Source organism: Hirundo rustica, chromosome W (assembly GCF_015227805.2).
Source record: "Hirundo rustica isolate bHirRus1 chromosome W, bHirRus1.pri.v3, whole genome shotgun sequence".
NCBI lineage: Eukaryota > Metazoa > Chordata > Aves > Passeriformes > Hirundinidae > Hirundo > Hirundo rustica.
Window position 1 is genome coordinate 30,326,410 of NC_053487.1, and position 22,749 is coordinate 30,349,158.

The window sequence follows — 22,749 nt, forward strand, 5'->3', positions numbered from 1 at the left end:
CATGATTTTATTTATTAGTTTAATGATTCATTGTCCTGCTCTGACAGCAAGGTTCCTTCACAAAGGTCTAAAACAAACAGCCTGAGTTCACCAAGGCTGTGGCTCTGTTTGTTTCTTGATTTTATGGTTGTTACAAGGTCAAGCCCTGCCCTGACGGCTCCCACTTGTTAAATGCAGTTCTAAAACCACCACAGCCAAACACAAGGCAACCACTTGCCAAAGCCAGAGGGACACAACCTGTCACTCTGTCAGCTTTTCCCATCTCCACCTGTGGGGTCAAAGTCCCTAATTTTCAAAAAGACACAGGTAAAAATCACAGAATCAGTGAGGTTGGAAAAGGCCTGTGACCACAGAGTCCAACCTGTGACTGATCCCCACCAGAGCACTGAGTGCCATACCTGCGTGTTCCTTGGACACCTCCAGGGATGGGCACTCCAAACCTTCCTGGGCAGCCCCTTCCAATGCCTGACCACCCTTTCCATTAAGAAATTCCTCCTGATGCTCAACATGGCCCTCCCCTACCACAGCTTGACACCATTCCCTCTTGTCCTGCCCTTGTTCCCTGGGAGCAGAGCCTGACACCCTCCAGCTGCCCTCTCCTGTCAGGAAGTTGTGCAGAGCCAGAAGGTCCCTCCTGAGCCTCCTTTTCTCCAGGCTGAGCCCCCTTCCCAGCTTCCTCAGCTGCTCCTGGTGCTCCAGACGCTTCCCCAGCTCCATTCCCCTCCCCAGACTGGATAAGTGGTGGAAGTGCTCTGCATTTCTGGAGTGACTCAACTCTGAGCATCCAGGGAACATCAGGGAAATCCGGGAAAGGAATGCCAGTCATGAAAGGACAACACTGGGCACAAGGTTGATGGGCAAAACCCTCATTAGACACCAACCTTCAGCCTCTCTATCTCTCCTCAGCAGCTCTCTGCACATCTGGCAAGGCAGAGGCAGCCTGAGGGATGAAGTTAATCCCTCCCAACATCTGCCAGCAGCGCTCCATCAACACCACTTGCCTCCAGTGGGAACTTGCTACCACACAAGCAACTGGTGAAGACACTGGGATAGATTCCAAGGAGACTGGGAAAAGAACTGGGATGCTACCTGAGCCATCTGAGCACCAGAGCAACACCAGCTCCAAAATTGATGGCCCACACTGGGCTGGAATCACTCAGGGAGTCTACCAAATGCATCAGACTTGTCAGCATTCTGGGCAAGAGGAATCCAGGGAGTTTCACCAAGCTCTTTCTTGGGGCAGAGTCACAGGGAAATGCTTCTCCACTGTGAAACTGCAAAGGTTTCAGGGGAGATGGGAAACTCACAGAACTGGACTGGAAAATTAACAATGATAACGAAGTTAGGACTCAGGCTTAACCAGGCACAGAACCACGACTCCATCAGTTCTGTCCCTGCTTTCCCTGGCATCCAGTCCTTTCTCCTCTCCTATAAAAGGGGATCTGTGCTTTCCTGCAGTAGGGAAGCACAGAAACTCTTCCAGGAGTTCATGCTCCTGTCTTTGTGTCATGACAATCATGGAAAGCCAGGACTGGAAATCAAATTCCTCACAAAGAAATCAGGTACCTTTCTGCTCTTTTAATCCAAGCTTTGTACAACTTTGCCTTCCATTCACACAGGCTTTGACCTCACCTCAGACTTGACAGCAACTCAAAAGTCCCTTAGAGCAGTCACCAGTTTGGGATGCAGATGTTCCCAGCTGTTTGTTGGATTGTGAAAAGCTCCTTGATGATTTTAAGCAAAGCCAGGTGTGCAGGACAACAAATAAAGACAAGCAAGTACAAATTAAAGCCTTAAACGAGCACAGTTTGAGGAGTCAAGGATGGAATTCCTAAGCAGCATTAATTCACACAAGACCTACAGTTGCAGAAATCAGAACTCCTGGAATTCCTCATCTGAGAGGGAACCAAAATCAGGGAGAAACTGAGCAGGACTCACTGTCAGGCCCTTCGCTGCCTTTACTCCTTTTATTCCGATGGATGCGTCTCCCTTCTTCTCCAACGTGCAGCTTCTCCTCAGGGTGAAAGAAGTTCAGCAAGGCCAGCTGTAAGAAGAGGGACAAATTTAAGCATCTTTGCAAGGCTGGTTGAGCCAAGCTGAGAGATTGGAGCCTAAATGCCAAATCCTTTCCATCAGGGATGAGTGGGAGAGACGAGGAGGATGCCAGATAGCTGCTCACGGATCTCAGCTCATCCCAAGGAGATATGTCCCCTTGGAAGCAGTCTAGGACTTGGGAAAATTGCACCTGAGGGGTTTTGGCATGGAGAATCCTTCCCCCAGGGTTGGGGGACTGCAGGCCAGGGCTGCAGGGAGATCTATGGCTGGAAATAATCAAACACCTCAAAGGTCGATGCGATAATTCCCAATTTTTCTCTGCAAAGCTTGCTCAATCCTGGAGTTCTTTCTCCAGCATTACTCACTGCCAGTAAGCTTTTTCTCTCTCAAGCTCTTCTCTGAAAGCCTCATTAGCTACTGAGATTCAAAGGTCTTCAGGGACCTTTAAATCCAACCCCATATACCACATAAATTATCACTTTAAACCTACAGCAACATTTGTAACACGAGATTTGCCAAGAGGCAAGAATTTTATGTAACGACCTCTTATTCAGGAAAAAATTGCTGCTGCCTTAAAAACTGTTTAACAGATCAACATCCCGACCCAGAAATTGGAATTTGGGGTTAGAAACCAGAATCCCAGCAACTCCCGGGTGTGGCAGCTCATCACCAGCAGCATTTTCCTGTTATTTCCACTTCATAAGAAAGAGAAGTCAAAGATCAACCAGGAACCCAACACCTTCTGTGTGTTACTGCATCCAACAGCCAGGGCTGCAGTGACCAGGATGGGGTTTTCTTGCTGAAGAAACCAGATCATGGTTATTTAAGCTGTAAATAGAGAGCAAAACAAAAACACAGCACAAGACAAGAACCAGGAGACTTCAAAAAGCAGCCCCAAAGGTTATCGAGCTCACCATTGTTCTGAGAACAAAACCTGGGGCATCAAAAGCATCTTTGAAAGAGCAGAGAAGAACAAACACCTCCCCTGAATTGCCGGGCTCGTTAAGCTCCAGCCCATAAAAGTCCCAATCAAGAGCAATAATTGCAAAAGGCCCTTGGCTTTTCACAAGCCCCAGAGCGCTCACCTCCCCTCTCCCTCACATTCCCAAGGTATTTTCCAAAGAACAGCTCCCCTCCCAACCTCAGCATCCCAGTCCTTCACTCAGATTTTAAATCTGCATTTTGCTTTACTCCAACAAGCTCTGGTGCAGTCTCACAAATGGAAATGTTTAGAAACCCTTTAGTTTCCAAAGAACCCCCAAAGCGTTTCTCAAATTCCCAAACTGTTGCTATTTCCTTCTGTCCCTGTGCAGGCAGGTCTGCAAAATTCCTGGGTGTTTGTCATTGCAATGATGTTGTGGCTGAAAGGACCCTGAAACGCTGTGGGGTGACCTGGGATCAGCTAAGTCTCACTACTGGGCTTTTAAACGTCCCTAGAAAGCAAAGATGAGTAAAACTTACCTGCCTGAGGAAGGCCAGTTACAGGGTTAGATGGACAACTGAAGGCTCTTGTTTACAACAAGGAGTAAAGGGCGAGAACAATTCCCAAAGCACCACATTCCCAAAGCTCCCACACCCCACTGCACTGCCCCAGATGTGGAACACTGGAGCAGGATGCTCCTGCAGGCACCCACCAGCACCTTTCCTGACACACCAGAGCAGGGTGAGGGATGAGATTGTGATATATATTTTGAGATAAATTCGTGTTTTAAGTGTGTTATACGTTATAACCTATAAACTGTATTACAGGCAGAGGTTTCCAAAAACTGTGGGTACATTTCTGGCTGCCGAAACTAATTTGCAATTGTAGAGATTCCAGACAATTGCAGGGCTGAAGTCCAAATTAACAACCAAAAGGAATGGCCAAACAGGAGATGTCCTATTGTCCTGGTTTGGGGACAAATTTGGGAGAAAACCCCTGTATAGGATCCCTCTGGGAAGCAAACCCAAGTGGCCCCTCCCTCCAACCAGTCCGGTAAAAAACCTCTTTGGAGAAAAGTGGAAAAAACTATTTTACTAAACAAATGAAGTACATACAAGTATAAAGAATGAATAATATGAAACAATAAAACCTCTCGTTCTGGAGTGAGATGGCAAATTGAGAAAGTTCTTGCCATGGGTGTAATTCGGCTCTCTCTCTCAGTGCCTCTCCTCAGTCCCAGTCCCTCCGGCGCTGCTGGAAAATGCCGAGGTCCAGGCCCCGGTGGGCCGCAGGTGCAGCCCCCAGTGCTCCCCTGGGTTTTCAGTCCAGAGCAGGTTTAAACAGTTCCAAGAAAAAGGAAAAAAAACAGTCCAGGGAACTTCTCTGCCCTAGCTAGCTGAAACTAACTAAAAGCAAAAAAAAATCTCTGTCCTGCAGTCTCTCCAAGCCTCCGCCGAACACCCCGTCCGCAGAAGAATGTGGAGGAGTCAGGCAGTTTTCTCAAAACAAACTCTGCACTTCTCCTTGGTCTTAGAACCAGTCTTAAAGGCACAGGACTCAATATACAGCACAAACAAAACAGACGATTGGGGATACAAGCATCATAAAGTCACCCTAGGACACCCATCCATCAAGGGAGGGTCCACTGCCTTCTCCAGTGATTAACACATGATACCAATCTAGAAGTGGAAAACCCTGAGATGTCGCTATCAGCATCCCAATGCCGATTTCTCGGAATGGAACCCCATTCAAGTGCTTGATTCTGCCAGGAAGAAGCATTCGGAGCCAAGCGGCCAGAGAAAGAAAATACATGAATATGCGTGGCAGATACGAACTAACAATAAAACTGCCTCAGGGAAGAAAAAACTGTATAAAACCTGCTCACTGAATCTAAGGGATCCTGAACAAGGAAGACTGGTTCAGTTGTGGCCGTCTCTGCGTTCACCTGACTTCAATAACCCGGGATCGAGGTTGTCTCTTTTATTGTGGTGGCTTCAGATTGTTATTTTTAAAATGGCAAAATAACGTTACTTTATATTAAATTGGCTATTGATTGTCCATAACAAGACCAAAGATGGGGAGAGGAAGAATGGCCAGCAGAGAGAATTATAGAATATTATGGTCCTGCAATCTGGGCAAATGATAGAAGTTGGGGTTACAGAACTCCTATCTATCTATTAAGTAGACTAATAAGACTCCAAGCTGTAGTAGCGATTGTTTCGAATCATACCTCAGATGTCCTAGAGCTGCTGGCCAGACAACACTCCCAGATAAGGGCTTTTGTATATCAAAATCAAATAGCTTTAGATTACTTGTTGGCAGAGGAGGGGGGAGTTTGTGGTAAGTTCAATGAATCTGAATGCTGTATAGAAATAGATGACTATGGGGAGACCATTAGGGGCCTAGCAGCTGAAGTTAAAAAGGTAGCCCATGTACCTGTGCAGAAATGGAATTCTATCCTCCAGGCCTCTTGGTGGGACCAGTTGTTTGGACAAGGAGCCTAGTAGAAAAAAGTAGCATTCTTTATATTTTGTTACATTACAGGAATAATATTTCTGCCTTGCTTGATACCTTGTCTCATTCGACTGATTCACTCTGTGGTACAAGGCATGCAGATTGCAGCCCTGCCCACAGATCCCGAACTTGCTGTTGGAAAAACTGGCCAGATCCCTAAGGTAACCAGGATAATGAAATCGGAGGGAAGGAAAGAGACTAATAAAGCGGCAGAAGCTTTAGAAAAATTTGAGGAAAAAATAAAGGAGGAAAATGTTGTCTACCAGAAATACTGTGAGATATCACAAGAAGAATGGGATGACTATAGCAAATTTGAGGATAACTTATCACCACTCTGAGGTATAAAAAGTTCTGTTAGTAATGTAATAGAATATAAAAAAAATAGAAGAGTTTGTTAAGAATATTGAAAGAAACACGAATTTAATGTTTATGAAAAGAGGTGGGGGACTGTGATATATGTTTTGAGATAAATTCATGTTTTATATGTTATAACCTATAAACTGTATTAGAAGCAGAAGGTTTCCACAAAACTGTGGAAACTTTCTGCTTGCCAAGACTAATTTGCAAGTTTAGAGATTCCAGACAATGGCAGGGCTGAAGCCCAAATTAACAACCAAAAGGAATGGCCAAACAGGAGATGTCCCATCCATCAAGGGAGGGTCCACTGCCTTCTCTGGTGATTAGCACGATACCAGTCTAGAAGTGGAAGACTCAGAGATGTCACTATCAGCATCCCTATGATTTCTCGGAACCCCATTCAAGCGCTCAATTCTGCCAGGAAGAAGCATTCCGGGAGAAGCATTCGGAGCCAAGTGGAGCCAAGAGGCAAGAGAAAGAAAATACATGAATATGCGTGGCAGATAGGAACTAACAATAAAACTGCCTCAGGGAAGAAAAACTGTATAAAACCTGCCCACTGAGTCTAGGTGAATGTGAACGGGGGAAGACTGGTTCAGTTGTGACCGTCTCTACGTTTACCCAATTTCAATAACTCGGGATCGAGGTTGTCTCTTTTATTGTGGTTGTTTCAGATTTTTATTTTTAAAATGGCAAAATAAAATTACTTTATATTAAATTGGCTATTGATTGTCCATAACACAGCCATCCAAGCTCCCGAAGGCCAAGTCCCTCTCCAGGGACTCAAGGGCTCTGTTGTTCAAGGGCTGCAGCTGCCGGAGGTTGGGGGATGCTCAGCCATGAAGGACCCATCTGTGTCCATCTGGGAATCGTGGCCAGCACCACTCAGATGCTTTTTCCATTCACCACCTCTGAGATATCAGTAATATATTGGGAAGAAATTCCCTCCTGTGAGGCCCTGGCACAGCGTGCCCAGAGAAGCTGTGGCTGCCACTGGATCCCTGGAAGTGTCCAAGGCAAGGCTGGATGGGGCTTGGAGCAACCTGGAATTGTGGAAGGTGTCCCTGCCCACAGGCAAGAGGTGGAACAAAATCATCTTTAAGGCTCCTTCCTTCCTCTGCATCAACCCTGGGCTCATGGGGCACCCCAACTGTGCCACCTTCTGGGGAATTCTAAAAGGAACTCTTACCTAGTCCATGATTTCACTGAAACTCCTCATCCTCAAAGTCACGGAGAGCTGATTCTCTCAGCCTGTGCATTGTTAGAGCCAGAGAATTTTTCAGGAGTCAAGCACATACAGCTTCTTTTTTGGGAGCAGGTATTTTCGCTGCACAGTCTAAACAATCCCCATTTCCCTCTTCCTCCAACCTAAAGCCCTCAAATCACCTTTAATTTTAGAAACACCGTGGGTTTCATGAAGAGAATCACTATAGGATGCAAAAAGGTCAAAAAGCCAACACAGGAAAAATCCCAGGGGATGGCATTCCTCAAAATAACCTGGGAAACAATAGCACAGCCACAGCTCCGTGGAGGGAATCAGGTCTGCCTCAGTTTCTCTGGGCAAAATAAAGCAAAACAAAGGCACACAGAGCTGGTTTTCCCTGCAAAACCTGCCTGGGAACATTGGACAAAGCTTCTGGAGGATGGATGTCAAGGGAGCACAGTGGGAACTCCCAAAATAACTCCTCTGAAACTCATTTGTAGGATGGACATTCCACCCTCCATGTAAGTAAGGATAAAGAAAGGTATTATCATTTTTCATAAAATAAAATATTATTTAGCTTATCATTCCAGGCCCTTGTCAAAATTCTCTTGAAGAGCCACTGGACACCAAGGGAATGTATTTCCAATAGTCAAACAGCTTCAAAGGAAGAAAAGTGGAAAAATATAACCCAACCCATACAATTATGCACAAAGGGTGGATTTTTCCTTAGGCTAAATTGATAGGAAGAATGAGTGTCTTCTTCCTTCATAAGGGAAAAAACACTCAAGTCTTCAGGTATACAAGGCCTTTTGGGTGAACAGTGAAAAAAACCCCAAAGATTTTCTGCCTCCAACAGCCCCCAGATCTTCCTGACAAAGCAAGTCCAGCCAAAGATCTCATCCAGAAACCCACAGCTCAATGTCTTAAAGCATAAAGCACCTGAGAAAAAAAGCATGAACTCACCCTCTTGCACAAGTGTTTAACAGGATTGTTAAAGTCAAATTCCCTCTTCCTTTGCAGTTTGGGAGATCAGCAGTGTGAAGAGCCTAAGAACCAGCCCAGGTTCTGCAGCAGCATTCTCTGCAAGCAATACTGTTGTTTTTCTGGTGCTCTCAAGTTCAGCCTGTGGTTCAGAGGAACAGCTACTTGAATATCAGCCCCATTGTCCTCCAGAACTTTGCCTCTGGTCCCACATGAGGCAAAAAAAAAAAAAAATCAAGTAGATAATTTATATTCCACCAGCCCAGAAAGAAGCTTGGGGAGAAGCTTTGCTTTATTGAAAAGAAACCCTAATAAACATTTTTTAAGAATTATTTTTGTCATAATTTCTTGCTCCTCATAAAAATGCAAGGACCAAATGTGGGAACAATTTCCATTTCAACGTGACAGAACTTTGACACCATGTCTTGTCTGCAGGACAAGCCACGGCCCTGCAAAACTCTTGGAATGTGATCAATACCATGAGGGGGAGGACCAGAGATGGAGAGCAGAGATGGTACAACCTCCACTACCCACCTTCCTCCCCAAACCTGCTACTCCCAGCTGGCTGTGGAATCCTTGCCAGGGCTCTGGAACAGGTTCCACACCATAACAAACCCCTTACCTCAGCTTTTCCTGTGGGAAGCTCCAGTTTGGTCCTCACCTTCAAGATGTCCAGAACTCCTCTGGTCCCTGTTGCTTCATCTCTGTCATCCTTCCCGCCCAACTCCAGCCACATTCCTGCTCTTTCCAGCTGTTCATGTTGAAGCCCAAGATCCCAGAGGCACAGTCCTTCACCGTGGAGTTGATACAAAATCCCAACTCCCCCTCATTCCAATCTGCACTCCAGGATCCTCACGAGGGTTTTCAGACACAACAGGGAACTTCAAAAGCATTTTCCACCCAAAGCTGTTCTATTATCCTGAAACACCAGCGATGCTAAGGAGCTTATCCAGGTGGGAAGTTTGGCTGGGAGGAGGGATTGAGCTCTGGTCCAGGCAGGAGCTATAACAGCAGAGCCACCTCCCTCCCAACACTCATGAGGAGCTTCACAAAAATGACAGCCAAGGAGTCAAAGGAGTATTTGACCACTAGAAAACAGAAATTACCTTGGACTTGGAGATGGACCATGGAATGCCATGGACTGGGGACACAGCACTTGCTAGCAGGCAGGAACTCCCATCTCAGCACATCTACACCCTGAACATGCCACCAGTGATTTTGGGAGCAGGATTTGAGATGCTGCCAATGTGCTGAGCAGCCCTGTCCTTGGGTCAAAAGTCTCTCCCAAGGACTGTGCAATCCCAGTTTGCAGAAGGCCAGGGAATGACACTGGGTCTTCCAAGCACTCCAGTAACAGACACCGACTAGGGACCAATGAAAGAGGAAGGAGCAGGTTTTCCCAAGCTTTTATTGGTGTTTTACCTTCATTACCCAGGAAAGCCACTGTGTTTTGCAGGACAGAACCCCAAATCCAACTGCCAGTTCTCTGTCCAAGCCAAAGCGATAGACACAGGGAATTAATTGCCATCAGATCAGTTAACATACCTTATAAACTTCCCTTCAAAACCAAATCCTTCCCAAAACCTTCCCTCTCCCTTCCTCCTTTCCACGTGGAACTGGGCTTTAAGCAGACTTGACAGAAGCGATCACATCCTGCAACTCCAAATCCAAACAGGAATTTCCTCCTTTCCTCTAATCCAAACCTTCCCTAGCTCAGACTCAGCTTAGTTCAATAAGCAATATCCCAAATATTTACATTTCCACCACTGATCCATCTGAACACACTGCTTGATTTTTACTTTCAATCAGCTCAGGGAACCTGGAGCAAATGCAGGTAAACCTGGCAGGTAAGGACATGGCAGAGGCAGCAGGCAGGTGGATTTGCTCCTCATGGGAGGAGTGAAGAGTAGCTTTGGAAAAGGAAGGTTCCAGCATTCCTTCAGCACAGGGAGAATAACCTATGGAACCCCCAGAAACACTTTCTGTCCTAAACCTCCATAGAAAATTGGTATCGGCACAAAATAGAACCAGGTCTGCAGTCCAAACCCCTGGATTCCACACACCCCACAACTTTCCCTGACTGTAGGAGCACCTCAATCACTAAATTTGACCCCAAACCAGCACCACCTTAAACCTGTGTCCTAGGGTGACTTTATGATGCTTGTATCCCCAATTATCTGTTTATGTTGGATATTGTGTTCTGTACCTTTAAGACTGGTTCTGAGAGCGAAGGGGGGGGAAGAAGAAGTGTGCAGTTTGTTTGCAGAAACTTCACTCCCTCCTCTGCATTCTGCTCCTCCACTGTGTCATCTTCAGCACAGACAGACAGTGGTACAGAGATCTCCTTTGCTTTTAGTTAGTTTTAGCTAGCTGAGGCAGAGAAGCTCCCTGGACTGTTTTTATTTTCATTTTTCTTGGAACTGTTCAAACCTGCTCTGGACTGAAAACCCAGAAGAGCACCGGGAGCTCACACCTGTGGCCCTCTGGGTCCCAGGATGGCATTTTCCAGTGCCAGAGGGACTGATGAGAGACTGAGCGAGCCAAGCTACACCCGCAAGGACTTTCTGAGTTTATCATCTCACCTCAGAGCAACGAGAGGTTTTATTGTTTCATATTATTAATTTTTTTTGTGCTTGTGGGCACTTTGTTTGTTAAAGAAATCATTGTTTTTTCCACTTTAAGAAGATTTTTTTCCTGGAGCAACTGGGGGAGGGGCCATATGGGTTTGCTTTCCAGAGGGACCCCATTTGGAGGTTTTCTCCCAAATTTGCCCTAAACCAGGACAGCCTGGAAGACCACAATTTGTTTAACGAGGCTGTTTGTCCACGCACTTGTCTAAGACACCTTTCCCTGGAGCTGCCTTCTGCTGGAGGGGAGCTGGTGGCTCACACAAGGACTTTGACACGTTACAGTGACTTTGACAATGTCACAGAGGTCAACATGGCTCCAGCTGAGCGACGGCTAGGGCTTCCCATTCCTTACACCTGCTGGCACTGAAGGGAAAGTTCAAACACAACCCAGATGTGAGGAGAACAAGGTCAAAGCTGAGTTTAACACTGCACATGAAATTCATCTGCAGTGAATTTTTTACTGGTAGCAGGAGTAAGAGATTCCTGCTGCAGGCTCCAGGTCCAGCACAGCAGAGCCATGGGAAGTTCCTTGCTGGGAACAGGCTGGTTAAATGCTGAGAGGGATCAATGTCAGCAAGGTAAGGAACTTAAATCAGTTAATTTTGCCTCTCAAGGAAATCAAATTTAGCTGTGAAGCAGTTCCAGGCAGGGATCTGCTGTCTATTAGCAGGAATTCTCAGTTTTTCACATTTTAATTAGCTTTTGTAGCCCTTTTCAGGTCCATTTTCAGCCAGCTGGGCTATGTCCCCCTCCAGATGGAGGTCATGGGTTCTTCTCCTGCATTCCAACAGCAATTCCTTCCTTATTTGAGCAGTTATATTCCAAAAATATCCATGCATTTTATAAAATACAGCACACACTTGATTTGGGGGAACCCAACCCTTGGCAATTCCATATCAGCCATAGTTCCTCTTCCTTTCTCCCACTGCACCATTGCTCTTGCTCCTCATGACCTGGAGCTTCTCCAGCACATCCAGGACAACATGAGGTCAACAGGACAATCCTCCTCAAGCCAGAATCCCTCTTAAAAATATTCCCCAAATCAGGAGCTGCTCCAGCAAAGAGCTTCAGGGCCCTGCTGCTTCCCTTGGAGCACCTCTGTTCCCTGCAAAATGAAGCACTGGGCTCTCTCCAGCCTGAAACAACCCTTGGGGCTCCTCCTTATGAGAAAAACTCCTTTTGCCAAGTTTGAAAACACTTTTAGGAATACCTGGAAGGTCCTGCTAGTCATGGCAGGAACAATGACCTCAACTGCTTCCATAACCAACATAACATGGACCATAACACGCACAGGGACCATTCCCAGAGGATGCTTTGGATCACCTCCACTGAAGGTGCTTCTCTGCCACCCAACTCCTTCAACTCTCACCAATTCCAGATGTTTCTCAAGAGACAGGAGCACTGAAATCCTGACATCTGGGAAGAGCAGCTGATTCAATGAACAGTCCCCTTTTTGAACCCATCTCCAAGGCAGACAAACATTCCAGGTGATCAAGGCACCTCTTCCTGCAGGAGGCGACCAACCAGATCCTGCTCTGGAGCTTTCGGTTGGGAATGTGGCTGCAGGATCCAAATTTATGGCATTTTTCAGTTCTCTGGTATTTGGCCTTTTATCTCCATTCTACATAACCCCATTGCCTGGAGTGGGACCAGCTGCAGCAAAGAATTGGTTTGGATTCACTCATGGAGATGGATCCATAAGAGAGAAAATTACAGGAGAACATCTGTCAGACACTGGAACTGATGAACTTCATTCTGTCCTTGCTCTCAGACAACCTCTCCTAATGTTTTTTTTTTTTGGGAGGAAATCTTCAAAAATCTTAATAATTTTTAAATCTTTCTGCTGTTCAGATAATTGAGCTGTTTAAGGAAGTGTCCAAGGTCAGGTTGGATGGGGCTTGGAGCATTTTGGTCTAGTGGAAGGTGTCCCTGCCCATGGAAAATGAGTGTAATGAGATGAGCTTTGAGGTCCCTTCCAGGCCAAACCATCCTGGGATTTCATAATTCTATGATAAAGTTTTAAAAACATTTTTCCTTGCTCCATAACAAACCCAAGGCTTCCTGTCTGAGTGCATTTTTCCCTTTTCAGCACAAGGGCTTTTAAATCCTCTTTTCTCAATCTGAATGTTAAATTTGGCCTTTAGTGGGGAATTAATTTTTATGATGTTTTATTGGAAGAAGAATAATGGAAGGGAAGGAAACAGGATGAGGGAATCAAGTAGTCCAAATTGAATAGAATTAAAATTAAAACAAGTGTGCTGAAAATATATCACCCACAAAATAATGCATCCATGAAATAGTGTGGATAAACAGTCCACTGCAGCAACTGGGAAACATATCCAATTATTACCCAGCCATCCACTTCAAGGGTGAAGGTTTTAATGGCAATTCCCACACCTGCAGGGATGCATGGATTTGTGGTGGGAGACAGTGACTGCCTGGTTAATTCTATGCAATAATCTGCTCAAATAAATTATGCTCTGTTGCCTAATTAATCAGATCCCCTACAATTAACGTCAAGGAGCCAATGACCTCATGCAGACAGGATTAAGAGCTCTGCAAGGCTCTGTTCAAGGCACAGCCATGGGAACAAGTCCCCGCAAGGCAGGGCCAGGTGCAGTGCCAGAGATGCTCCTTCATGCAGGAATTGCATAACTCCAGATTCTACAGGGACACAGCATGCGAATGGGGGGAAGAGGGAATGTCCCCTCAAGCCCTGGATCCAGGGAGAACCAAGGGGCTTCTCAGCACATGGCACTGGAGAAGCTGCCTCCAGATAAAATCCTGCTTCCCAAAAATTGGATTATAGAAACATGGAATAGTTTGGGCTGGAAGGGACCTTCAAGACCATTTGGCCCACCCCTCTGCCATGGGCAGGGACACCTTCCACTAGTCCAGGTTGTTCCAAGTCTCATCCAGCCAGGCTTTGAATATTTCTAGGGTTGGGGTGTCCACCTCCTCTCCAGGCACCCTGTGTTAGTGGTGGTAAAAACTACCCTCATTGTAAAAAACGTCAAATTCTGCTGTTGTTTAGTTCTCTCCTGGCTTCCCTTGCCTGTGTGAGCTCAGCAGCAATTGTCTCCTCTGAATGTGAGGACACCTGGAGCAGCTCCCACAGCCGTGGCACCCACCGAAACCACTGGCATGAGGGGAAAACAACATCCCAGCACTTCTGAGACGGATCCTTCCAGAAGCAAACCTGTGGCAGCCTGACCCACCTGCCAGTTGTGCCATCTCCTTGCCCTTGGAATGTGCTCTGGGATATGTGGGCAGCTGAGGGAGTCAGAGGAGGCACATGGGATTGAAACATGATTTTAAAGAGTTAAGATTTTAGCTAAAGGTTAGAAGCAATTCATATTGCTCAAGATGTAAGTTAGATTAGTAAAGGGTAGGTTAATGATTATTAGATGCCCAAGCTAGAGCTAACTGTTGTATTATGAGTTTGTTTATAGAAAAACTGGAGTAAGTGAACCGTCATAAGAACAGATTGAAACCAGTAAGAACAATGGCCAGCACCTGGACTTGGTATCAATCAATCACGAAGCAGGGGGCCTTGGATTGTGCCAGAGGGTCACAGACCTGATGAAGACTCTCCTGACTTCATCCCTTAAGACCACTGACCCAATTCGAGACCACCGACCCAATTCAAGAGATGAACTGCGCACGTGTGAAGGACTAATAGCCTCATTTTAATACAGAGCAGGGATGGGAGGTGCTGGGGTTATGCATATGTATTGTATGTAAGATCTTGGAAAATAAATAGAGAGCAAAGAGTCTTGTTCAGGGCGGCCACGCCTTTTGGAGATGACTCCCATGACACCCGCCGGTGAATAAACATACCACTTTCTAACCTTAATTGGTTAGAGGGTCTTTGTCTGTGATTATATTGGTTTTCAATGACTCAGGATCCCTGATGGCTCCATGGAGTGCCTGGAGTGGTGCCATGGGATCGACTGTGAGCACCGGGCTGGCTCTGCCCCACCATTGCCTGTGCACTGGAACAGCACAACCCTGAGCTATGAGGGATGAGCTGAATCAGAAATGCCACAATGTGCTGTAAAACTCCAGGAAAAGGAGCTGGGAGTTCAGGAATGTGAGCGTTCCACAAGCCGCTATCTCACAGCCAGTCCCAGCGCCGTACACATCTCCGGCTGCCTCTAAGCTCAGCTTTGGGGCCACCAAACCCAGCTCCATTTGCTGCTGCAAGCACCAGACAGTTCCTAATCAGAACAACATTCCTCACTCCCTCTTCACGTGGTAACAGCTCCATTTTCCATCCAAACAACCCATCCCCAAGCCCCCACGGCCTGGCCAGCGAGGACGAGCAGCTGGCACAGCACGAGCAAGTGGATCTTGAAGCTGCACATAGGAATTCCATTATCTTCCCAGCAAACAAACCTCAACTATGGCATTCCTGGGTCTCTGGCTGTGGGTGGGAGCCACGACAGCCCCAGAGCAGAGGCAGAGGTGTGAGTTTGTGCAAGCCAAGCCGTTCTGAGCTGGGCTTTGAAGTGCAGGGCCTGATGCAGGTCTTCAAACAGCGCCTGAGGCTGCACAGCAGCATTGGCTCAGTGGCTCCCACCATGTGCCACAGCCCATCCAGATGTTTCCAGCCAGGCAGCCAGGCCAGCTGCTGCACAGCTGCCTTGCATCGGGCTGGGGCAGCTCTTGGGAGGGAGCAGCACTAGCTCAACACCCCCTATGACATGTTCTGACTTTGTGAGGTTGAAAGATAAAGGTTTTGTGCTGTCTGAGTTGTTTGTTGAGAAGAGTTTAAGTAAAGAAAGTAGTAAAGGATTTAATATTTCAGCTCCTGGATGCTGCTCGTGCCTCTGCAGCAGCTGCTTCTCCGTTGTATGGTAAAACTGAGGCACTAGGAGGTTAAAAAAACCAGAAGGTTGAAAAAACTGGAAGGTTAAAAAAAAAAAAAAAAGGAGGCAGAAAAATAATTTAATGAATTTAATGGACTGTTCTGTCCATATCCAGTGGCTAAAATGAGGCTCAAAGGGCTTGGACTATTTGGAGCTGGCCAGCAGCTTTTGACCCTGGAAAAGAGACAATTCCAGCAGCAGAGGGTGGGGAATTCAAGACCATAGGATCCCAGATTGGTTTGGGTTGGAGGGACCTCAAAGCTCATCATGTTCTACCCCTTGCCGTGGGGACACCAGACCAGGTTGCTTCAAGCCCCATCCAGCCTGGCCTTGGACACTTCCAGGGATCCAGGGGCAGCCACAGCTTCTTTGGGTAATCTTGTCAGGGCCTCACCATCCTCACAGCCAGAAATTCCTTCCCAATATCCCATTTAACCCTGCCCTCTGGCAGTGGGAAGCCATTCCTTGTCCTGGCACTCCAGGTCCCATTCCAAAGTCGCTCTCTAGTGTCCCACAAAACTCCAACACACAACTTGGGGTGAGACATGAGCTGGGGGGAGGCTCATCCAGACACTCCACACACTCACCAGTAACAGGAATTGCTGCTGTGGTGAAGGAAAATTAGGAAAACAACCCCCTCCTGCAGCCAGGGACTATTTTCCTACTTCTCTGTGCAAGACAAGCAGTGACATCGCTTGGGGCTCAGCATAAGAAAAAAAAAAAAAACAAAAACTGTTTACAGAGATGATTTTGCAACCTCTCCAAATGTCATCCTGGGTCATATTTTGCCCATGATGGAGACACAAAACCTGAGGGAAACTGCAAAGGCTGTGGAGCCTCGGGGTGCTCCCTGAGGCTCCTGCCTGGACATGGAGAGGCATCACCATGCGCTGGAGAAGGACCCACAAACCTTCTGAAGGCTTGAAACTGAAGAAGGATGGAAAATGTTTAACTTTTGCCAGGAAAAAGTATCAAATATATCCTCCTAGGATTTTTCAGACAGCTTGGTTTGGGTTTGTTTGTTGTATTATTTGGGGTTTTTTTTCCTAAAGTTGAAAGTGGTTTCCTAAATCATCCTGGACAGACAAACAACCAGGGATATCACACAATTCAATACCCAAACAAAGATGAGTCCACTGGTCAACTTTTGCTACAAATTGAGTGGATTAAACCCTTGATTTTTCAATAATGACCAGCCACACTGCCTGCAGAGCCCCGGAAGGTCAAGGGCAGGGTCTGGCTAAAATCCCATTCCCGAGGAGCAACAACACCAGGGACCAGCTGGAACCACCACTGTGGGATTCCCCTGGGAGATCAGGTCATGATATTTTATTCCCCTGACCCCTGGGATCAGCCAAGCTGGGAAAGGCTCCCACAAAACAGCTCCAAATGAGAGGGATATTTTACCATAACCTTAAATAAACAAAAGCAGAGGAGAGAGAGGAGATGCTGCTGGGAACTACAAAGGGGAACTGTAAACATAACAGCAAATAAAGCAGATGGATGTTTGAAACAACCATCTGCACTGAACAAAACATATGGGGTCCATCCCCAAGTCCACAGGGAATGAATTTACTGCAGCCAGAAACCACATGCTGCAGTCAAATTTCCATTTATAATCATTACCTGCTAAGCCTGAAAAACCCACAAATAAAATCCAAGGCAGCAGAAAATTGTAACATTGCAACAGGAAAAACCAAATGACTGAGGATCCCATATGGAAAGAAGAATACTGAGAATGCTGCTGCAAGGAGCTTGGGGTGACCAAGAGCAGAAATGCATCTAGTGGTTTTTATTCCCAGAGAACTCGGACATCCAGCACCCAAAGGAGAGGGAAATGCTTGGTCTGGATCACATCAGCCTCAGTTCTGACTCTCCTTTTTTTCTCCAGCAGAGAAAACAATTAGATTTTTATTATTAGCCTGGAGAGGTGCAGGGTGGAGGTGGGAAGTGAGTGAGCAGAGCAGGAACCAGCCTCTGGTGAGAGATCTTCTGGAAGCAGCAAAGCACAGAAACTACCAATAAAACAGCCTTATAAAGTGGATTATTTGGGAATGACACCACCATTTAATGATGGTATTTTGGAAGCAGTTCCCACTCCCCAGGCAGCATCTTCACCTACAGCCTGTGGCTGAATTTTTAAATTTAATTAATTAAACCATGGTGTCCTAGGTTACAATGTAAGATGTGCCCAAAGTATGTATTCTATCATCATCTACATGAGATGTTGAAACTAGGTTGGGCAGTGTTTCCCTTGCCCCCTGCCTCCAGACTATCTTCTGTTAATGGCCCATCAATGCCCTGCTGCATGACTCATAGATAACTCCCTCCAGGAGCTATCTCTGTTTAATGGGCAATCAAGGACTGATAAAATGATATCAGCCCATTGTGAGATGCTCCGCCCAGGGGGAGGAGCCAAGCATTCCCACCTGGATATAATCTGGGATTTGGGACAGCACAGGCAGCCTTATCCACTAGATTCCCAGAGGACAAGAGCTACCAGACCTTTCTGCAAGAACACTGCTTCAACAAGACCACTTCATCTGGACTGCTACCACCACGGTTTCAGGTTGTATTCTGACTCTGTCAGTGATCTTTTGTACTATTGCATGTGTTTTATTTTATTTTACCTTTTTTCTCTCCTATTAAATTGTTTTTTCTGACTTGGAGTCTCTCGCTGGTTTTGCCTTCAAGCCAGCACACATGGCCAGGGAAGCAGGAGGAGAATGTATTGCTTTGGACCACAGTCAAATAACTGATGCACACACTGGACTAATTGAGACACACTTGGCACTACTGGAATATGCCAAACTCCCAAAAAAGCCCATTCCCCGCTTCTCTTTGCCCTGCCTACACATGGCAGCTCCTCACACAGGGCTGGAATTAAAGGAGGAACATCTCACCATGCTGGGAAGGTATCCTGAGGTACATGAGTGATCCTAGAGAAATTCAGGGAATTTATGAGCAGCCTCCCCTCATTCCCAGATGCTCCCATATATCACTGGGCACGGACAGTACAGACAACTTTATGCAGCAAGGTCATCTTTCAAAAGGAGAAGCCACCCAAGGACTCTTTCAACTTTTAGAGTTGAAGAAAAAAAGAGAAAAGGAGAAAGAACATCTGAAAGGGATGAAACCCCAAAAGCACAAGATGTAACCCCCCCAAAATTCACCTCACTGCTAAAAAAACAACTCCCTGTGGCCTGAGTATGCAGAGCCGCCTGCACCTCCTGAACCTGCTTTCTTATGGGATACCAAAAGAAGTGTCATTTTTGCATTCCCAGAGGAGAGGAGGGATTTCTGAACCAGATGTCTGTGTGCAGACACAGTTCCAGCAGCAAGTCCCAACACCTTCCCCTCCAGCCCTGCTTTTTGGCCTCACCCACAGCTGTCAGGGGATCTTTGTCAGGCCCTGAGTGTTGACAAATCCTGTCCTGCACAACTCCCCACAATGAGAAGCAACAAAAGGCTAGGCTGTGTTCCTGTGGATTAGCTGCTCTCATCCCTCATCCTGCCAGGAACTGTGCCTGTTCCATATATTCATCAGGATAATTCCCTACCCAGGCATTAGGCAGAAAACCCAGGGAAAGGCAACAACAGCTACAACAAACAGCAGTTGCTTGTCGCTACCCTGTGCTCCACGAGAGGCACAAGGAGAACAAAAGTGGTCTTCACTTCAAGTACAGCCTCAAGCTGCACCAGAGGAGGTGCAGGTTGGACAGCAGGAGGAATTTCTGCATGGAAAGGGTGGTCACACATTGGAAGGGGCTGCCCAGGGAGGTTTGGAGTGTCCATCCCTGGAGGTGTCCAAGGAATGCCTGGATGTGGCATTCAGTGCTTTGGGCTGGGTGACAATGTGGTCCCAGGTTGGATTGGATGATCTTGGAGGGCTTTTCCAACTTCAGTGATTCTGTGTGATGTTGTGAAGTGAGAAAGCAGCATTTAGTGTAAGCAGAACACTCCGGGCAGGGAATGTGTGAGCAGGCAGCAGTAGAAGCTGGTCCTCCACCTTTTTCCTTGCTTAGCACCTCCAGCACCCTTCCTGAACCCTCTGCTCTGCTGCAGCTAAAGCTCCATCCATGTTCCAGTGTCTCCTCTTGACACCAATGCCAGCTATCTTTTTAGCAGCAGTTATTCACTGACAAGCAGATTTTGAGACACATCTCATGTAGCACTGGAGTCTTTCCACCAACAGTCAGGGCAGTCAGCTCTTCCTGTCACAACCAGACCCAGTAAACTCTCAACCAGGGAAAAGGAAAATGTACTGGCATGTGATGGTTTCAGTGTTTACTCTGCTGTGAGAAAGGATTAGAAGCAAAGCAGGCCTAAACTTAAAGGCTACAAAGATAGTTTTATTAACACACACCAAAAGAAGAAAATAAGAATCAAAAAATGAATCTTCCAAAACACTTTTCCTCCCCCACTACTTTCATTTTCCCACAAACAACGTAAAGAGACAAAACCTGTAATTTTCAGTCAGTTTCACCATTTAAAAATAATTTCTCATCACTTCCTTGGAAGAGGAATCTCTCTTAGAACCTCCATGGAGATTCCCCACCGACTATAGAACAGTTCTCTTGTGGGTCTCAACTCTCACAAAGACAGCTGCCCAGGAACCTGCTTTTGTGAAGTCCTTCCCATTAGCAGCTTTCTCAACACTGCATATGGGCCATGTCTGCTTATTTAGGGTACCATTTAAGGATGCCTCTTTAGTATAAAACAAAGATTCGCTTCTTCTATTTCCAAAATCACCTCAAGAACTGGAGATCTCCTTTTTCCTTAGGAGCAAATGGCTTCATATCACTTTTCTTCCTCTGTTCTAACTAGAGCCATGCATCCCCCCAAACAGCATTCATATATTACAGGGCAAGTTAGTCCATTCTCCATGATTTCACAAGAGAAATCCAGCCAAATGAATCAACTCTTCAATCCTTTCTCCCACTTAGGACCTTTACTCTCTCTCTCCACTGACTTTAGTTTCATGCTATGTCTCTTTACAGTTCAATCACTTTGTTCTCACTCAGAGAAGGGCCGGTGCTTTTGTAAGTCTCATCCATCAAAGAAAGAGTTAACTTCTCCCAGGTCTGCAGGAGGCACAATGGTTCTTCTCTTCGGTGACCGAAGGTGATAGGGTCAGGCCTCACTGGGCTGGGCCAGAGTCTTTGGGTTCTGGCTGCTGCAGGGCGACTTGCCCAGCTGCAAAGCTTCCTTTGATCTTATCTGCATAGTCTCTCCAGCAGGCTGGGCTTTCCTCCTCCCCACTTTCTTCCTCTGCCCGGGAGTCAGCAGAGGTGGGGGGGGGGGGGGGGGGGGGGGGGGGGGGGGTGGTGCTCAGCCCCCGCAGCTCAGCAGCAGGGTGCCTTACAGCTGCTGGAAATCCGATCCAGGCCAGGAAGGGGCATATTCTCCTCCCCCGGCCCGGGAGTCACTGGTCCCGGCACCTTCCCGGGAAAAGCCTGGCCCGGGCAGGGGCCAGCCGGGCTGTGCGCAGGCCCAGGGGGGACCCGCGGTGGAGCAGGACCAGACCAGCCATGCCCAAAGCTGCTCTCAGGGGCTCGGCAGACATAAGCGGCAGCCTCCCCTCCTCCTCGCTGGCAGCTGGGGAGAGAGTGGGGGGGGGGCCCCGAGGGGCCACGCAGCAGAGTGGGACCGGCCCTGTTACCTCTTCCAAGGTAGGGAGGAAAAGAGACCAGCTGAAGCACAGTCTCAGCTTTATATGTGTGAAATGTGCATATTATATGGCTCTATGCAAGATATTTACTATATGTATTATGTTGTATTGATTGTTAATGTTGTATTAATATTTTGATAGCATGGTAAATGTAGTTTTGTAGTTAAAATGTAGGTTTTATATACCAGCCACAAGAAAACATAAATCTTTCAGAGAAAAAGAATTTATTACTTCCTTATCAGAAGAGACCAACTTCTGCCTTGCTCAGACTCAAAAAGACGCCACAGAGATTAAGGAAAAAGAAAAAAAAAAAGTGGCACTAACCAGAGAGAATTCTTTGTTTGAATGGAATTTATGCATCATGTATGAAATGTATGAATATTCAACAGGCTATTGCTCAGTCCTTCTTCAGAGCTTTTCACTCAGGAAGGCACCCAGACATCTGTTTCTTTGTTTTTATTGTCTCGTATTGTCCTAACCCTAATTGTTCAATTTTTTTTATTACTCTAATTCTATTTTTATAACAATTTTATTTACTATTAAACTTTCAAAATTTTAAAACAAGTGATTGGCGTTTTTCACATATGGGTATTACCAAAAGTTGCATTCAGCTTCCTCAGTGGTCAAACCCTATGCCAATAGCTAAGAATTGGCTTCTGATAGGTCCCTGGCCTTTCCAAAACAATTCTAAGGTCCTGACAGGGCAATATTCCATATTCCGTTTTAACTAAAAACCAAACTGTGTTAACCCATAACATGGCACAACCTGGGTCACAAACACTCAAAGCCCAGAGGACAAGATCATGTCCCCAGTAGGGCTATGAAGATTCCCAGAATCCCAGACTGGTTTGGGTTGGGAGGGAAATTAAAGTTCATCCAGTTCCACCCCCTGCCATGGGCAGGGACACCTTCCACTAGCCCAGGTTGCTCCAAGCCTCATCCAATGTGGCCTTGGACACTTCCAGGGATGGGGCAGCCACAGCCTCTGTGGTTCTGTGTCCATGGAGATGTCCATGGGCTAAGGATGGACAGTTCCCCTACCCAAAAAACCCCAATGCATGTATATAAATATAGATGTAAATATAAATGGCAATATAAACAGCAGCCTGTTTACTAACACTTCCCCAAAATTGGTATGAAACCAGTATAAAACCAGTTCCTCCCCAGAGCAAGGCTCCACTTTCCCATCAGCAACACACACAACCCCCCAACATAAACACAACCATATCTGAGGCTATCACTCAACCCTGGCTGATGAATAATGTTGAGAATAATCCATTTAATAGCAGCTCTGCTCCCCGTTTCCCTCCTGTCCCTGCCCAGACATGCTCCCAGGCTAGCTGCTCCCCTGGGCTTTGATGTGGAGACACAGAATCCCACACTCACAGGATGGTTTGGGGTGAAAGGGACCTATTTGGGGTCACCTTTGTCATCGCACATCACCTGACCAGGGATAGCAAGCCAAAAAATGTCTCCATTGCCTGAGCCAAAAACCCTCACTCTAAACCCCCAAATTCCAACAACATCATTCCCAGTGTGTCATT

General features: G+C 46.5%; 1 protein-coding gene across 2 annotated transcripts in view; it reads right to left on the bottom strand.

The window, feature by feature from the left end:
* The window catches only part of EDA (ectodysplasin A), an 82,608-nt gene that overhangs the window by 35,378 nt on the left and 24,481 nt on the right, over positions 1 to 22,749 (bottom strand). For both annotated transcript variants that reach the window (XM_040089138.1, XM_040089136.1), the window contains exon 2: positions 1,939 to 2,044. In XM_040089138.1, the coding sequence (XP_039945072.1) occupies positions 1,939 to 2,044 (106 nt within the window). The remainder of the gene's footprint in view (positions 1 to 1,938; positions 2,045 to 22,749) is intronic.